The sequence below is a fragment of the Rousettus aegyptiacus genome, unplaced genomic scaffold (genome assembly GCF_014176215.1).
Source record: "Rousettus aegyptiacus isolate mRouAeg1 unplaced genomic scaffold, mRouAeg1.p scaffold_m13_p_12, whole genome shotgun sequence".
Classification (NCBI taxonomy): domain Eukaryota; kingdom Metazoa; phylum Chordata; class Mammalia; order Chiroptera; family Pteropodidae; genus Rousettus; species Rousettus aegyptiacus.
The window spans coordinates 83,422,553-83,439,286 of NW_023416287.1; the positions used below are offsets into that span (position 1 = coordinate 83,422,553).

At 49.3% G+C, this 16,734-nt stretch overlaps 1 protein-coding gene across 1 annotated transcript in view; it reads left to right on the forward strand.

Annotated features, from left to right (window-relative positions):
* LOC107502172 (O-acyltransferase like protein) overlaps window positions 1-15,702 on the forward strand; it is a 40,764-nt gene extending 25,062 nt beyond the window's left edge. The window contains exons 8-14 of the mRNA XM_016129087.2: window positions 361-526; window positions 2,177-2,256; window positions 6,647-6,760; window positions 8,232-8,364; window positions 10,039-10,225; window positions 14,886-15,028; window positions 15,343-15,702. Coding sequence (XP_015984573.2) covers window positions 361-526; window positions 2,177-2,256; window positions 6,647-6,760; window positions 8,232-8,364; window positions 10,039-10,225; window positions 14,886-15,028; window positions 15,343-15,477 — 958 coding nt within the window. The 3' untranslated portion in view covers window positions 15,478-15,702. The remainder of the gene's footprint in view (window positions 1-360; window positions 527-2,176; window positions 2,257-6,646; window positions 6,761-8,231; window positions 8,365-10,038; window positions 10,226-14,885; window positions 15,029-15,342) is intronic.
* Window positions 15,703-16,734: the final 1,032 nt, after the last annotated feature.

Genomic DNA, 16,734 nt, shown 5'->3' on the forward strand with positions numbered 1-16,734 from the left:
TGAGCCACCTTGGGCAGGTCACCGGAACTTCCCTGAGCTGCAATTCCCTCATCAGCAAAACAGAGGTAATAGTATCTTGAGGCTTAGAAATAGCTAAACATATCTAAACGTCTCCCAGCACAGTGACCAACACGTACGACTTGCTCAATGAAGAACAGTATATTCGCATCAGCAGCACCTGAGCCCAACGTGATAGGTGCTCAAGAAAAGATTTTGAACCCACGAGTGTTTGAGGCGTGTCTGGGAGGTGGTCACCCAGCCAGGGCGATCTGTTTCAGAGCGTCTTATCCCCATCCCACCTCGGGGACCGACGGGAGCCACTGTGGAGTCACCTTCTCTCGCCCGGCTCTTTCCTGCCAGGCTGCAGCCTCTTCACATGTACTCCGTGTGCTTATTGGTCGGATTGTTCTCCCTCGCTCCCTGGGGACCCATCTGGGAAGTGCCCAAGTTCCACCTGGACAACTGCCGGCAAGCGTGGTGGACAAATTTGCTGTTGCTGAATAATTTCTTCTCAGTCCGGAATCCGGTGAGTCTCAAGTCGCTGGCTGTGAGGGGCAGATGGCCACGAAGGTGATGTCTCACTTCGTATGGCTTGGTGAACTTTCCTCTCTCTTCTGGCATGTTCTCTGGAGTAACAGTGATGCCGTAGGAAGGTGGGCTGTGGGCAGGGTGGCTAACGTCTAGTGATGGGGTGGGTGATACTGCACTGGTCTTGGCAGGGGCAGGAGCTGTGCAAAGCAGAGAGAGGGAGCCGGGTAGTGGGCACTGAGGGGCCAACCACCTAGGTGAGCGTCCTGGGTGCACTGACCCTGCTCCATCCCGGTTCCTGCTCCAGTCCCTGTCACCCCACAGGGAAAGGACACTTCTTTCACCTCCACACAGAGAGCCCGTGATGGGACGGACCGTGGCAACACACCCTCACCACAGTGAATTCTATTTAGTTTCTAGCCAGACCCGACACAGCAACAACGTCTGTATATATCCGTCATGGCTTTCCTAAAGCCCTAATCGCCTCATAATGAACTTGGAGCAAATGAAAACGAAATAGCTGTAATTAAATCATGTCACTGGTTTTCGCATACGCTTTGAAAGTACACGCATAACCACCCACTCGCTGGGTGGCTGCGTCCCCCTCACAAGTGCCCGGTGGCTTCGACAGGGCATACGTCATCTGTCACATCAGCAGCACCCGAGCCAGCACATGATAGGTGCTCAAGAAAAGATTTTGAACGCACGAATGTGCATCTCACTGCGTCCAGGTGGGCCCAGGCCTGTCACAGGAGCCCACGGAAGATCGGCTGGGCTGTATTCCCAGACGTGGGCTGGCGTGGGTCGTATGTGGGAATCAGTGGCAAGGACGCAATCCAGTCGCCTCTCTGAGGCAAAGCCACCATAAGTCCTCGGAAGTGGAGGTGTGAGGGCCATCAAGCCTCGAGTCCTCACCAATGTACCCAGTGTGGAACTTGTCTCTAACTGGGACAAGGAAAGCTGTCACTTCCGTTGGATAAATCTGGTCTCCCTTGGACGGAGTGGGTGGGAGGGGGACGCCAAAGCGCCTTTTATCGCTGAAGCACTGGAGAGAATTGTCCCCAGGAATTTCCTCACATTGAAGAAGAAATACAGGTAGCCGCCTCGCTTCACACCAACATGCAGAGCCTGTGGAACGACGGGCCTCTGACCAGACGAGTTCATGTCAATCATGCGTGGGAACTCTGGGTTTCCCACACATCTTGTCTGGAGCCAGGCCTCTGTTCTAAATGGACGCATTCTCTCCACCAAGGACGGGGGCCGGGAAGGCAGAGAGAACAGTGACCCTTCTGACTCCAGCCGCACCGTAATGATAATCATTCCTTACGCTCGTGTAACGTGATAGAGTTTAGTTCCCATAACTGTCCTAGGCGATTAGCTTTCACTGCTTTTTTTTTTTTTATATATACAAGAGAGAAAAATTGTCTGAATTCCCATTTTGTGAAATGGAACCTACCCTTCAGGCTCGTTGCAAGGATTAGAGGAGATGAGACATGTGAACTATCTGTCCCTCAAAATTCTTTTTCCTTCCCATGGACATTGCCGCCGCCTGTCTACCGAATTCCTCCTCTGGACCAGACAGGGAGACCCGCCTCGTAAGTGAAGGAGAGGGCTCACCTTTGCTAACCTTCAACTCTTCTCTTTTCAGTGCAACGGCTGGACCTGGTACCTGGCTAATGACTTTCAGTTTCATCTCATGACACCAGCGCTCATCATGGTCCATGCGAGGTGAGTCTCATCGGGTAACGTTTCTCCCCACGTGGCCTCTTTCACGGAATGCGTAGGGAATACTCCTGCCCGAACGCGGGATCCTCCGCCGTTTACCTCTGTTTACCTCCTTCCACACTCTCCTCTAATCTTGGTCCTGGGCAAGTCTTGCAGAGTTATAATCAGTGTGTATGTAACATCTCGGGCTCAGCTTTTCCCATTTAACACCTTATAAACATTCCCACATATTGATATGACCCGCATACTTGTCAGGTTTGGGATTTATATACCATTTTTTATCGTGGGGCATCTAGATTGTTTCCAGTTTTTCATGGTCATAAATGGCGCTGAAATGAATGTCTTTGAACACAGTACTTTTTCTCTTAGTCATTTCCTTAGGGACATATCTGTAAGTGGGATTACTAGGTCAGAGGGTAGGAACAATTTTGAGGTGCTCGATACATATTGTGAAATTGCTCCCTGGGAAAAGTGAAGTAATTTACAGCGCTCCAGGGAACATGTCGGTTTACCTGCTTCTCCACATTGGGTTTTTATCTGCCAAATTTTTGTTAGTTTTAGAAAAGCTCTAAGAATTCAATAATTTATGGAGAGACTTATTGTTTGTGAATCATCCATGCCATATTTAAAAAGATTTATTCTCCTCTTTTGTTAAAATACGTGTTCAATTTAAGAACATTGGAAAAAACATCAGGATGAAGAGTGATTGGAGCACAATCACCCTAGATCCATTTTGTCCCCCAAGGAGAGGTAAATGTGTTGTCAGTATTTTAGTGTTGATCCTTCTGACCTTTTTTCTGCAAGGATTCTGCATATACACTTTAATATCTTTTTAAAATAGTTTTATGAATAAGCACTTTCCTATATTGTTTTATTTTTTAAGTAAACATAATTTTAATGTCTACATAGTATCCATTCTATGAATGAACCCTGGTTACTTATACTTTCCTCTATTTCCAAATGCTTGGATTATTTCCAATTTTATGCCTCTATAAATAATAGTCTGATAAACATTTCCATGGTAACCATGGGTCTCCAACTCTAGTGTTTCTTTAGAAACACTCTTAAGATGAATTATTGGGTCAAAGGGCATAAATATCTTTTGGGATCCAGTCCTCTGGCTATCTAATCACGCCATGGCTAATATGGAATGTTAATAATACAAAACAAGACGTAAACTTTGCTATTTTGATATGTAAAAATGACATTCCTTTTTCACAAGTCTTTTAAGTCTCTGATTACTACGGAGCAGGGCTGAATTTCAAATATGTGTTGACCAGCCTCGTCTTACAGTTATCTGTTCATGCACGAGGCATACATTTAAATCTCAGGCTGCATCATGATGTTGCCATTTGAGCCTCGTGCAAATATTCAAACTTCTTGGGCAAGGAAAATGCATCCTATTTTTAATTTATTCTAAGAATTAAACATTTTTTAAAAGGCACATCTGCTTTTTAAAATCTGCATCTTAAACACACAAAGCCTTCTAATTTAATGTTTTAACTGACCGTTTAAAAAAAAAAAACTGTTCCATGATTATCCACTAAGAGGCGATATGCTGGTAGAGCGAGTTCGATTGAGTCAGAAGACATGGGTTCGAATCATGACAGGCGAAGACTACCTAGGGGGCCCAGGGTAGGTCACTGGACTCTCACGGTCATTTTTCATGTCTATGACACGGACACGATAACACTTCACATCAGGGATGGAGGATAAAGCGAGATCACACGTGCGGAACCAGCTCAACCAGCTCAGCGCTTGCTTGTTTGTGATGTGCAACCACATATCAGCATTCCACGTAACTGACATTGTCCCCAGCCACGTGTCCAAGCAGTGGCACCCCCTTGCCCTTCCAATATCTGCAGGTGCTGAGGAAAGGGTGGCTGGAGAATCTACCGAGTGTCTGCTCAGCCAGGCCCGTTCAGCGCTGGCCATCTCGCTGTCTTCTCGCACCAGCCCCACCCCGCGGAGGGTTCCCTCGTCCGTCCGTCCGAGCAGCCAGTCCCCTTCCTTCATTTCCTCTCTAACCACCCTTTCTAGAAGGTATTGCCGTGGAGCAGATTTTAACGAAGGCTTCCGGGACTGGAGGTTTTGCATTCTTCTTTGGCTCCGCCTGACCCCTTCTCACAGGCTTCCTGCTTCCCCACTTCTCACTTCCCTCTGCTCTGAGGGGGACGTGGAGACCTTGCATGAGTGCCAGTCTTGGGGCGGGGGGAGGGCAATGGCATCTGTGCCTAAATGCATACTGCGGAGGGAAGGGGGGGGTGGTGCGTGGCCCAGGTTCTTCTCTGCCCGTTCCCCCAACACAAAAGCACCCTGATCTCATGTCTTATTCTCTCGGGAGGTGAAGGGAGTGTAATTTTTGATAGTATAATAGAACCGACAGCTATAGAAATGAGATCTGATAATCACATTGCTATTTATTTTAGGAATAAAGATCTTTTTAAAAAGCTCTGAACATCCTCTCCTAGAATCTAGACCTACCACTCTATGTCTATTTTATTTGTATTCACATCTCCCCAGGATGAAGCCACTGAGGGTGGAGGGAATTAAGAATGAGTGCGATCACCTCCATTCACCCCAACATGGGATCAGGCTAGGAAGGCGGGAGTAGATAAGGTGACTTTGGGTTGGATGGTGAGCAAGCTCCCCACCCCCAAGTCCCCTTGAGGGGCTGGCTGATCGCCTGAGCATCCCTGGGTCTCTGATTCCTCCTGCTGCCAGGGGAGGGGCTCCCCGAGCAGGAGCTGAGACGTGCTCAGGACTCTTCCTCCAGCCAGGTAGTCAAACCCTGAGAGCTCCCTTGGGGGAAAGGGTAGCAGCTGGGCCCAGCAGAGCCACGGCAGGTCAGTTCTCTGGGGCTGTCACGGTCTGTGATGGGCTACGGCCCCTTGGAGGGCTCAGGAGATTTCAGCGAGTGCCCGCAGGTACAGGTGGAGCAGGTGTGAGGCATCCGCAGGCTCGGCAGCCCTGGCAGAGGAGACGGGCAAGCGTCTGCCGGCCTCCTCAGAGGCGGTACTTGCAGCGGGATGCTCTGACTGCTGGCAGTTGCTCGTGACTCTGCAACTACATTTAGCTTTTACATGGAGGAATAGAAGGTAGCCTTTTTTTCCTTTAGAGGACACTCTTGCCCAGAATTCTAGTAATTCAAGGACAGCCCTAGAGGGTCTGGCAAAAGGCAAGGTAAATAACCAGTGTTACCAGTCCTCCCGGCCCATACTCAGGGCAGACATTGCTAATCCACCACAGCACCACTGAGCGAAGACTCCTCCTCCATCCACGGAGCGACACCGAATTAGAACTGGCTCTCTGGATGGACATCGCTTGCTCCCTGCATCACGGTGCTGACAACTGGATCGTGTCTCTTCCCTTTCTCACGAAGAACCACGGCAACTTCGAGTGGTGGGATAGGGTTGGCAAAGGTGTTAACCCAGGTAGGGTCGTGCCTGGACGGTCTTGCACCTCTGTTGGACGTCTCTTCTGTACACCGCAGACCCTCCTGGTCCCAATCCTCACAATTCCGAGTAGGTACAACCAGACGGAGCTTCACGCTGAGCCCGTGTCCCTACATCTCATTTCCTGCGGAACCTCCTACATCCTACGGCTAGGACTCTTCAGGAACCCTCTCGGCCTTGCCCGGGCACGATCCCGAAGTGCGGAGGAAGTCGTTTGTGTGGGGTCACCCTTGACCCTCGGGGCACAGAAGACAGTAGGAAAACGCTTCCCTCTTCCATCCCCCAGGACAGTGTAGGTACATTTCATGAGATTCTGCAGAACATTCCGGAAGAATCGAGCATCGGCCATTTTGATAGCTCATCTTTGCACTGAATTTCCCTGCTCCCCTGTTTCACTACCCCATCCTTCCTTTCCACCTCCGTGTGAACTATTTGCACCCAGATATTTGTATCAGAGTTAGTTAGCATCCTGGTGGGGGGAGAAACCGCCAGATCCCCCTCCCCTGTGCCTGGAGTCGGGGTGCCGGTGCACCCAGTATCCCCAATCTCCCAAGTCAACTACCACTATGTGTGTACGGTGCTTCATAAGTGACAATGGACGTGCCCAAGCATGGTCTTATTTCGAGCTGCACGATAAATTTCAGGGTGGGGCAGGTAAAGATACCTTCATTCTCCCTTTCTGGAGAGGAAGCTCAAGTTCAAGTTCCTGCCTAGCGTTATAAAGCTAGTAAATGGTCAAATCTAAAGGCTAGCTCAGATTCTCCAGTTCCAGCCCAGCTCGCACGCCTTTCAGCCACAGCGGCCCCATCAGCCTCGCTCAAAGGCGGGCCTACCAGGAGGCACCCCTGATCGCCAAGGTTTCAAGTCTTCGGTGTCCACAAATTTTGCTGTGGATGAAATGGAAGAACATTCCTGTCAACGTCCTCTCTTCTTTGCAGAAGTAAACGCGTCCTTATCCTCCTCGGGGCCGTGCTGTTCTTGGCATCTTTCATCACCACAGCTCTGCTCACACTGGCTCACGACCTTCCGGTGGTAGCCCCGCCAGAAGCCAGGTAACCACGCCTCCCAGGCCGCGGGGCTCCGTCCCTTGCCTGTCGTGAGAATGGCCAGGACCTCCCAGGGAGGCCTGCCGCATGAATGCTGGGCTGTTTGCACTGTGCTCATGGGCTTGTGGGGAAACTGGGAGGGAAATGTTTGGCCTGGATAAAAAAGTTGATCGCAGTTCTGTTTCCAAACTTCTGAACCTTTCTACTTGAACGGAGGGTCTTCTCAACACTGAAAATACTTCTCGGAGGAAAGGAGCGCCCCCGTGTGGCTGTGTTTCTCCTCCAGTGGCAAACGGGCTGGCTCTCTTGTTGGATGGAGAAACATAAACTTGAGGAAGTTGGGGTTACCCCTTCGAGGTCGCACAGTGACATAGGTGTGAGTTGAACCTAAGACCTTACCCACTATGCTATGTTGCCTCCCCAGTGAGGTACGTATAACGATTCTTCCTCATAACCACCCTGTGTATTTAGTAATAAACTGGTCATCGTATTCTCAATATAACAGTCAGAGTGATTCAAATGAAAATCAGACCCTGTCAGTCATCTGCTCAAATGCCTCCAATGGCGATCCACTGCTCTCAAAGTAGAATCCCTGTCTGACCTCATCCATCACCCCCCTACTTGCCGACTCTGGATCGGCCTCATTGGCCTCCTCGCTGCCACACGTCAGGCACGTTCTCTCCTCAGGGCCTTTGCACTTGCTGCTCCCTCACACTAGGATGCTTTTCTTTGGAATCTAGATCTTGGCAGGGCTTGCTCCTTCAATTCCCACAGGTGTCTGTACAAACGTCACCTTCTTGGAGCCACCTTTACCAACCTCCCGGTGTAAAACAGCCCAGAGTCCATGCCAGGTACATAGTACTCACTATGTATTTGTGACTGGAATGAATGAGTGAGTGCATGAATGAATGAATGCATGACTACACCCTCGACCTTTTGACCAGGGGAGCATCGTGCCCTTCTGTCATGTCACTGACCTCTGTGGGCATGGCCAGGTGACCAGGAGGAGGCTCGCTCCTATCCCTCCCAGTGGTTCTCAACTCTGGATGCTTATAAGTCCCTCTCATGCTCCCAGAAAGCACCATCTCTAACCAGTGGAATCAGAATCTTGTGGGGTGTGGCCCAGGCAACCGAATTTCTATGAGCTCCCAGGAAGAGATTCACTTCTTTCAGAGGAGGCTCACTTCTGAGAACCACATTTTTAGAGACGTCGTGATATTCCAGCCACCAGAAAGAAACTATTGAAAATGATTTCCTTGGGGTCCAGGGTGGGGGGCCCAAGGAAATTTGGAATTCCAGCAAGCCAGCGGTGGCCTATGGTACAAGGTCACCGCTTGTCTATCGTTACTGAGGAAACAAACAAACATACCTCCAATTTCCTTAAGATTTGCTGATTGCCTCCACGGGCATCTGAGCGACCCCCTTTCTCATGCCCAGATCAAACATAACCTTCCTTCTCATTTCCTTGTGATTTTAGTGAGAATGCGACTATGTTGTATTTCTCGGAGTATTACACCAAGCCCTACTGCCGATTCGGGCCATTCCTCGTGGGCCTCTTTCTGAGCATTTTTATGCACCAAAACCGCCAGGGAGACGTTCTCAAAACCAAGGTAAGGTTTCCGTCTGCCTCACTGCGAAGGCCAGGCCTGCGTGGGACTGGGGTGGCCCATGTGGCCAGGCTCTTGCAAAGCCCCAGGCAGGACCCAGCCTGCTGCGCGTTTCTTATGCCGTGGTGCATTAGTGATGTGGTGGGGCTAGATGATAAGAGTGGCCTTACCTTCTTCACTGAGCTCTCCTAAGAAAGCTCCGGACCTGGAACCGAGTGGGGTTCCACCCCCTGGAGCCTCAGGACACAGCTAAGGAAGCCACTGACTTCGGAAAACTCACCCAGTGAGATTGCAATGGCAAGAGCCTCCTCTGAAAGGGGCTCTTGATAGCACATGTTCTTTGACCCACAAGACCCGAGGGCAGAACATGTCTTACTCGCCTCTGAATGCCGGGCACCTGGTTCTGAAGTCCTGATTCGCTGAAGGCACTCAATAAATGAATGGAAGAATGATAATTTGCATCTCAATGAAGAAGAGCCAGGAGTTCCCTTGCATGGTTAGGGTACAGTGCCAACGCCATATCTCTTCTGCTGGGCCCTACTTTTGTTTGCCTAAGTCTTGTGGATACCTCACCTAGACATTCCAGAGAGGAGGCCCTGGCCCCTGGGAACTTTTGTGTTGCTCATGGCAGGGACAAGAGATAGGGCTTAATTGGAAGGAATGGCTATTCAGGGGTTATGTGACCTTTCCAATAGGTCACAGTTATGACATTGCCCTGAAGTGCCCAAGTAAGTTGTAGATTACAATGGAGTGCCATTAAAAGGGGTGCTTCGGGGTAGTCCAGGTTACGTGGGTGCCCAGGAAGAAAATGGGGGCAAGCAAAACAGGAAAACCTGAAATGCAGATGGAGCATTTGGGAACCGATCTGAGGCCTGGCTTAGGGCCAGGGGCATGGAGTTAGAACGCAAGTCAGGCTGAGATGGAGAAACAAGGGACAGGACGGGTCAAAACGGTGAGAAGCCGGAAAATAAGGACCCCGAGGCCAAGCCGGAGGCAGCCAGGTAGGGGCTGTGGGCTAAGGGCACTCATGTTTGTGGTGGGGGCGGAACCAGTCGAGAAACCTTATTTGGTTAAAGGACAGGACGAGAGATTAGCAGTGTGGGAGTGGGTTAGAGCATTATCTTTCCTTTTTTAACTTTCATTTTAAAATGATTCAAGATTCGCGGCAAATAGCAAAAATGGCACAGGAGGTCTCGTGTCCCCTTGACCCAGGTTCTGCCACTCGTAACATGTTATATAACTATACCACATGGTCACAACCCAGAAATGGACATTGGAAGAATCGGTAGACCTTATATCCACTGGTTTTTCGTGCACGTGTGTGTGTGTGTGTGTGTGTGTGTGTGTGTGTAGTTTTGTGCACTTTTATCCCACGTGTAGATATCATTTGTGCAACGACCACCACAATCGAGATACAGAATTCCTCCGTCACCATGAAAACCTCCCTCATGCTGCCTCTTTATAGTCACACACCTGTCCTCCCCTCCCTGCCCCAACCTGAACCCTTCGTAACCACTAATCTGAACCTTCCATTTTAGTCAAATTTGGGCATCGATTGAGGTTTACAAATAGACATCTAAAGTGACAATAATAACACACAAAGAAGGAAGTTAGTGTAAAAGGAAGTACATACACAGGACCCAATGGGCTCTGCTGGCGTCTCTCCTTTCCCTGCAGGTTCAGGCTCTGCTGGGGTGGACTTGCTCCCTGTCCACCCTGTTCGCAGTGGTCGCTCTGGCGTACGCAGTGGACGACACCTCCGTGACCCCTTCGGCTGCCGCTGCTCTCTACCAGGCCCTGCACCGGGCCCTGTGGGCGGCGGCCGTGGGCTGGGTCGTGCTTGCATGTCGGGAAGGCTATGGAGGTACGGTGCTCATGTGGCTCACTCTGCCCCCTTACAGGTGACAAGTGTGAAGCCAGTGTATACGGGGGGACCTTTACTTGCTGATGAGCGACTCAAAAAATGTCGATCTGTCTGTATCCTTGGGGAAACCACCCCACATGTTCTGTTTAGGATCTTTATACTAGTTTATGCTCAAATGCCGATTCTGGAAGAAAAATTTTCAGACACCTCAATGACGCTGGTTTGGAAGTTGGAAGAGAACAGGTAGGGTCACGTGGTAAGACAAATTTCCCGGCGCAGGACAAGAGTTCTGGGCACACCCGCCCTGGGACTTGGTGTGCTCATCCGCCAGGAGATGCTGTGTGGCTGCCCCGATGCCCTGCGGCCCCTGGATCGCAGGGGACTGGTTTCGATTCAGGACCCTCGTCACAGGCAGGAAGTCAAGCTAAAAATGGAGCTTCAATAGAAAGAATCTTCTCCAGATTAGAACCGTCTGTTCTAGTCGCCTGAGATTTTCTTTCTCTTCTTCCCCATTTGACATGAGGCAGGAAATGGATACTTGAGGTGTCAGCAGATGACAAGGCAAAGCCTGGCAGGAAGCGTCTAGAAGAGGTTCAGGCCCCGCGCTGCCCAGAAGCCCTCAAGATTTGGCACTAACGCCAGGTGGAGGCGTGACAACTTCACACCGTCGGGCAAGGACCGGCATGAGCTCAAACTGTGGCCTGTGAACCCCAACCAGGTAGCTAGCAAAGGTGGTTAGAAACCACGGTTTAAGGAGAAAAATGACGCAGTGGTCACACCGCCTCCCGCCGCCTGAGCACACGCTTACGCCAGGCCCCGTGGAGAACTTTCCCCTATGACCCCAGGTCACACCAACCACAGCCCCACAGGCAGAGCTGTAATCAGCTCTGTTTCTCAATGAGAAAAGTGGGGCCTGGAGATGGAGCGACATGGGAAGGTCGCACAGCCGGGGAGTGGCCGGGCGGCTGAAGTGAACCCAGGACCAGTGCAAAGGCCAAGGCCCACGTTTTCTATTTCTGTGCAACAGTCTCCCTCTCAGCTGTTTGATTATTCAAATTGACTTTGAATTTCGTGAGTTTATAATGATGAGGAATTTTTCTCTTTAATATTTTAATTTTAAAAGCGTTGCCTTAAACGGAGAAACGATGTTAAAGAGGAAACGGCTGTGTTCGCTCCGACTCTTGTATTTGCATCAATGGGCAGGTGTTTGGGTCACATGGCCGCACACGAACACCACTCCCACTGGTGACAATGACCCTGAGCTGTCACAGAGCCTCAGAACATAAACGAACACTCTCCCTGGCCTGACACAAGCCACGTATGGTGTGGTGGCCAATGTCACGGCATTCCTTCTAACGTGAAAAGTTCTACTGGGTGCAGACTAACTGGCTCATGCGCAGCATGAATAGAGAGAAGGGACTTAGCTTAAGTCAGAACATTAAACGAATTGAGGGTATTGTCATTACAGAGGAGCTGGGAAATGCTATTGCCTGAGTGCAGATGCTATCTCTGTGAATCCAGTGACCAACACACCCTCTGGGTCTGTCTTGAGCAATTTATCTTTTCAACGTGTGTGGTCATTAACCCATCACTATTACAGGGGTGACCAATGTTCTAGGTTTGCATCTCCAACACCATTTTAAGATATCAAGATTGATGAAGGTGAATGGAGAAGGTGATGTGTTGGATAAATTTTGAGAAAATATGTCCACCTGACAACCTTCAGAAAAAGGAACCTATAAAAAAAACTTTTAATGACAAAGAAGAGGTGTTTAATGAAAGTCTCAGGACAAGGTGGGATCTTTGTGGCTCAAATCATCTTCTCCACCATCTTCAGCCAGTGCCAATGCAGGCCACTGGTCTAGTTCCATTCAAGGTCATAGTCTCCTTCAAGGTCATATTCTGTCGTGTTGCTCATGTGTCTCCTTCAGTTAAAATCTTTTAGTGGTGCCTCGTCATCTACAGCAGTGGTCCTCAAACTTTAATTATAAATTGATCCATTCTAAAGATATAAGAATTCTTTTGGCTCCTTAGTAGTGGCTTAAATTATTTTAATTCTAATTTTACCTAAACACAAGCAAACCTAGATACAAATTCTTTATGTCTAAAGCACATATATTTATAAAGCCAAAGTAAATTTATAAAGCAACCATAAAACTATAAAACCAATAAAATGTGAATTAACAACATTAATTTAATGTGATTGATGGTTGGCAGGGGCCAGTTGTAGCTCATGACATGAACATGGTATTGTTTGCTTTAGGACATGTTCTTTTGTGTTTGGTTTACCTGCTGATTTAATTCTCCTACAACTATGTTATTTGTTCCCCAGTGATATCTTACTTCGTCTTATCGTTTGACATTCAACTGGGGGCAAATACATCTTTTGTGCATGAGTCCATCTCTGTTTATTCACTCGATTAGATAAAATATTTATCGAATGCTTCCTCAATGCTAAGCACTGTCGTAGATTCTGGGGATGTCGCCATAGACAAAAAACTTCTCTCTTTTAGGAGATTACAATGGGGTAGGGAAAGCAGAGAAACCAGGAGACTCTATATTAGTATATTAGTCCCCAAAGATACAACATCCCAATTCCTGGGTCCTTGCCGATGTGGTTAAGTCAAAGGTCTTGAAATGGGGAGGTTATATTTTGGATGATCGGGATGGGCCTTACGTACAATCACATATATCCTTGTAAGAGGGGCAGACGGGGATTCGCCCACACACGGAAAAGACAGGACATGAAGATGGAGCAGAGAGATTTGAAAATTCTGGTGCTGGTTAGAGTGATGTGGCCATAAGCCAAGGAATGCTGGAAACTACCAGAAGCTGGAAGAGACAGGAACGGATTCTCCCCTGGACCCTCCAGAGGGAGTGTGACCGCCAACACCTTGATTTTGGCCAATGATATTGATCTGGGACTTCTGGTCCCTAGAATAATGAGAGAACAAATTTCTCTTGTTTCTAGCCACCCTGTTCGTGCGATTTGTTAGAGACGCCATAGGAGACGAATCCGAGACCAAAAAAGTAAATACATTCATATTATAATTTCAGATGCAGATAAATACAGTGACTAAAATCAAAGCAGGGAATTGGAGGGTAATTGGAACAGGGGCGCATTTGCAGCGCGTGGTACGAAAGCATCCCAGGCGGAGGGAATGCCGAGGCAAAGGTCTCCAGGCTAAATGATCCTAGCAGGTGGGAGGAAGAGAGAGACAGGGATCAAGGGTCCAGGGAGGAGAGAGATGGGAATGAGGCCAGCGAGGAGGGCGGCAGCCAGGCCAGGTCACATAGAGCCTTCGAGGCCCTGGAGGAGAATTTAGATTTTATTCTAAATGCCGTGTGACTTTAAAGGATTACTGTGGATGTTGCATGGGGCTGTCGGGTGGCAAGAAGGAGAACGGAGAGACCAGCGTCTGTCAGGAAGCTACTGTACTGTCCCTGGAGGAGGAGACGGAGGCTTTCACAGCGGAGGTGGCGAGCAGTGGTCGGAGCTGAGATATGTTTTTAAGAGAGATCAACGGCACTCTGTGGGGTTTAAGAGAAAGAAAGGAGTCTGGGATGGTGGCAAAGATTTTATCCTGAGCCGCTGAGCCAACAGTGACCCAGAGCTGAGAACTGGAGATGAAGCTTGTGCAAAGGAGGAACAGAAAATTCTTTTCTGTGGCTTTCAGCAACAGAAGTTGATTTTCGCACAGTTCTGGAGGCTAGAAATCCAAAATCGAGCTGTTGGCACGGTTCTCCCGTAAACTCTGAAGGAAAATCCGTTCCACCCTCTCCGGGCTCCGGGGGCTGCCGGCCATCCTCGGCGTTCTGCGGCTCGGAGATGCATCGCTCGGATCTCCGCCGCCCTCGTCACGCGGCCCTCTTCCAGGTCTCTCTGTGTCTGCCTGTCTCCTTCTCTGTCTCTTCCAAGGACACTCGTCTTTGGATTTCGGGCTCACTCTCCTCCAACATGATCTCCTCTTAATTACATCTGCAAAGACCCTGATTCCACATAAGGCCACGTTCTGAGGTTCCAGGTAAACAAACATAGCTTTTAGGAGACCGCTGTTCAGCCCACTGCACATGGCCATAAGTCCTATTCAGGAATCTCTCATTTAATTTTAACTATTGCACATTAAATAGCCACAGGTGGCTATCATATGGGACAGCACATTTCTAGAAGATATAGGAAGTTATGGAATATTTGTCCTGAAGGGGGCCTGGAAGTTGACCGAATGCAAGCCACTCGGTAACAGGTACAGCGTCTGAGGCCCAGCGATGCCACTTGCCTTGTCCCAAGGCCCAGCAGCGCGTGCGGCTGCACCCTGACATGATCTCTCGAAAGGGCTTTGCGCCTTATTTTATATGTGGAATGTTCTGTGCTCAGGGTTTGACGCCACGCGAAGGAAATAAATTGACTGTAGACTCAATATCAGCATCTCTCATATTTTTATATTCCTGCAATGGGAAGTTGTTTTTTGTTTGTTTGTTTGTTTGTTTTTGGTGAGAAGGGGAGGGAGGAATTCTCTTACATATTATAATGAATGGAGACCTTCTTAGAGGAAGTTCACAGACTTGGCCGCGGCACCCAGGGGAAGCAGCGATGATAGGGTGTCTTCGCCCGCCCAGGGAGAGGCTCACACCTCCGTGAACTGGGGCCTATTTCCTCCAGGTCTGGCGAACCGGCTGCTTTCTTGCAATATCTGGGGTTTCCTGGCCGAGATCAGTTACGCGTGCTACTTGACGCACCCTATCGTCATCATCCTCTACAACGGGCTTCAGGAAACGCTCATTCACTACAGCGACGCCAACATGGTGAGTCGGCCCAGCCCTCAGCTCTGCAGCGGCTCCATCCGGAGCGGCAGAGCCACCTCCCGGCCTCGCGCGAAGCCCGGCTTTGCTGTTCTCCTTGTCGGCGGGGGCCTAGCGCTCTTTGTTTTATCTGAGGGAGGGCGTCAGCACAGGATAATAGCTTTGTTTCATTTTTTAACGGTTAGGGCTGTTGGTTTACGGATCTAGTTTTTTGACAGCCAGGATGGTTAATATCGGAACACAGTTTGGCTTAAGATCCAGACACCACAGGCCTCTCGCAGTGAGACCGGGCCCACGGGGCCCCTCTTTCCCCCCAGTTCTATCTTTTCTCCGGACACTGCGTGCTGACCTGCATCGCCGGGCTAGCCCTGACGCTCTTCATTGAGAGACCGTGTCGGGAACTGAAGCGGTGTCTTCTGGGATCGATGCCTAAAGCGCCGCGGACGCTCTAGTAACACCCGAAAGAACAGACGGCGCTTTATTAGCGGTGACTAGCAAAAGCTGCGGTGGCCTTGCTTACGCGACGGATGCTTCTGTTCCTGGAAAGGGGTGTGAGTCTGGTTTTGTGAATGTTTGTGATACACAGGTTCTCTGTGTTTAATATAGGAAAGAGTCCTCGAGATTCGCTATATAAAAGAGTTCTACAATCATCTTTTCAGTAGCATGATAATCGCCCTCTGATAGATCCTTTTAGCAAAAAAAAAAAAAAAAAAAAAAATCTGGATATTTTTGGTCTCATCCTGTATTTATTTTCTGTATCAGTGATTATAAGAAAACATCGAATGTAGTAAATTTAATGTAATTTGGGTTACAATGCTGACTTTTCTCATTAAAATCACAGCATGTAGTTTTCCTCATCGTAATTGTTTTTGTTATAATAAGACCTCTGTAGACTCGGTATCTCGGGATGATATAACTCACTAACATGCACAATTCCTGGGTTTGTTGTTGCGAGCCTTACAAACGTTCTTTTCTATAACATGATCCCTGTTACGGGCGGGGGTACATCGTATCTCCCAAAAAAGATACGAAATTCTAATCCTCCTAGGATATGAGGCCGTGGGTTTATTTGGAGACAGGGTCTTTTTTGGAGGCGGTCAAGTTAAAATGAGACTCTGTGTGTGTGTGTGTATTTGTGGTGTGTGTGTGGGGGGGGGTCTGTGGTCCTAATCCGGTATGACTCATGTCCTTTTAAAGAGGGGAAATCTGGACACAGAAATAGACGTGCAGCTGGACACAGAAGCAGGGGTGACCATATGAAGACACAGGGAGAAGACGGCCATCTCTGAGGCAAGGAACACCCAGGATGGCGGGCCAACACCAGGAGCGGGAGGAGGCGAAGAAGGGTCCTCCCCCGGAGGCCTCAGGGAGGGCATGGCCCTGCCGGCAGCTTGGTTAGGGCTTCCCGCCTTCCAGAACACGGGGGCCATACACTCGTGTCATCTGATGCCAGCCAGTTTGCGGCCGTTTCTTTGTTACTGCAGCCCTAGCAAAATAATCCCTCAACCCAAGCTCGCATCGGAGACAGGAGAGACCCTAGCACGTGGCCTCCATCCCGACCCCCTCGGTTTCCAGGAAGGAGACCCCGAGATGGGGAGAGACTTGCAAGGCCGGATGGAGAATCTGAAGTCTAGGTTCCTTCCTTGCGTGCAGTTTCTCGGTAACTGTCCCCACTTACGTATGACTAACACCGCCTGCAACACACTTCT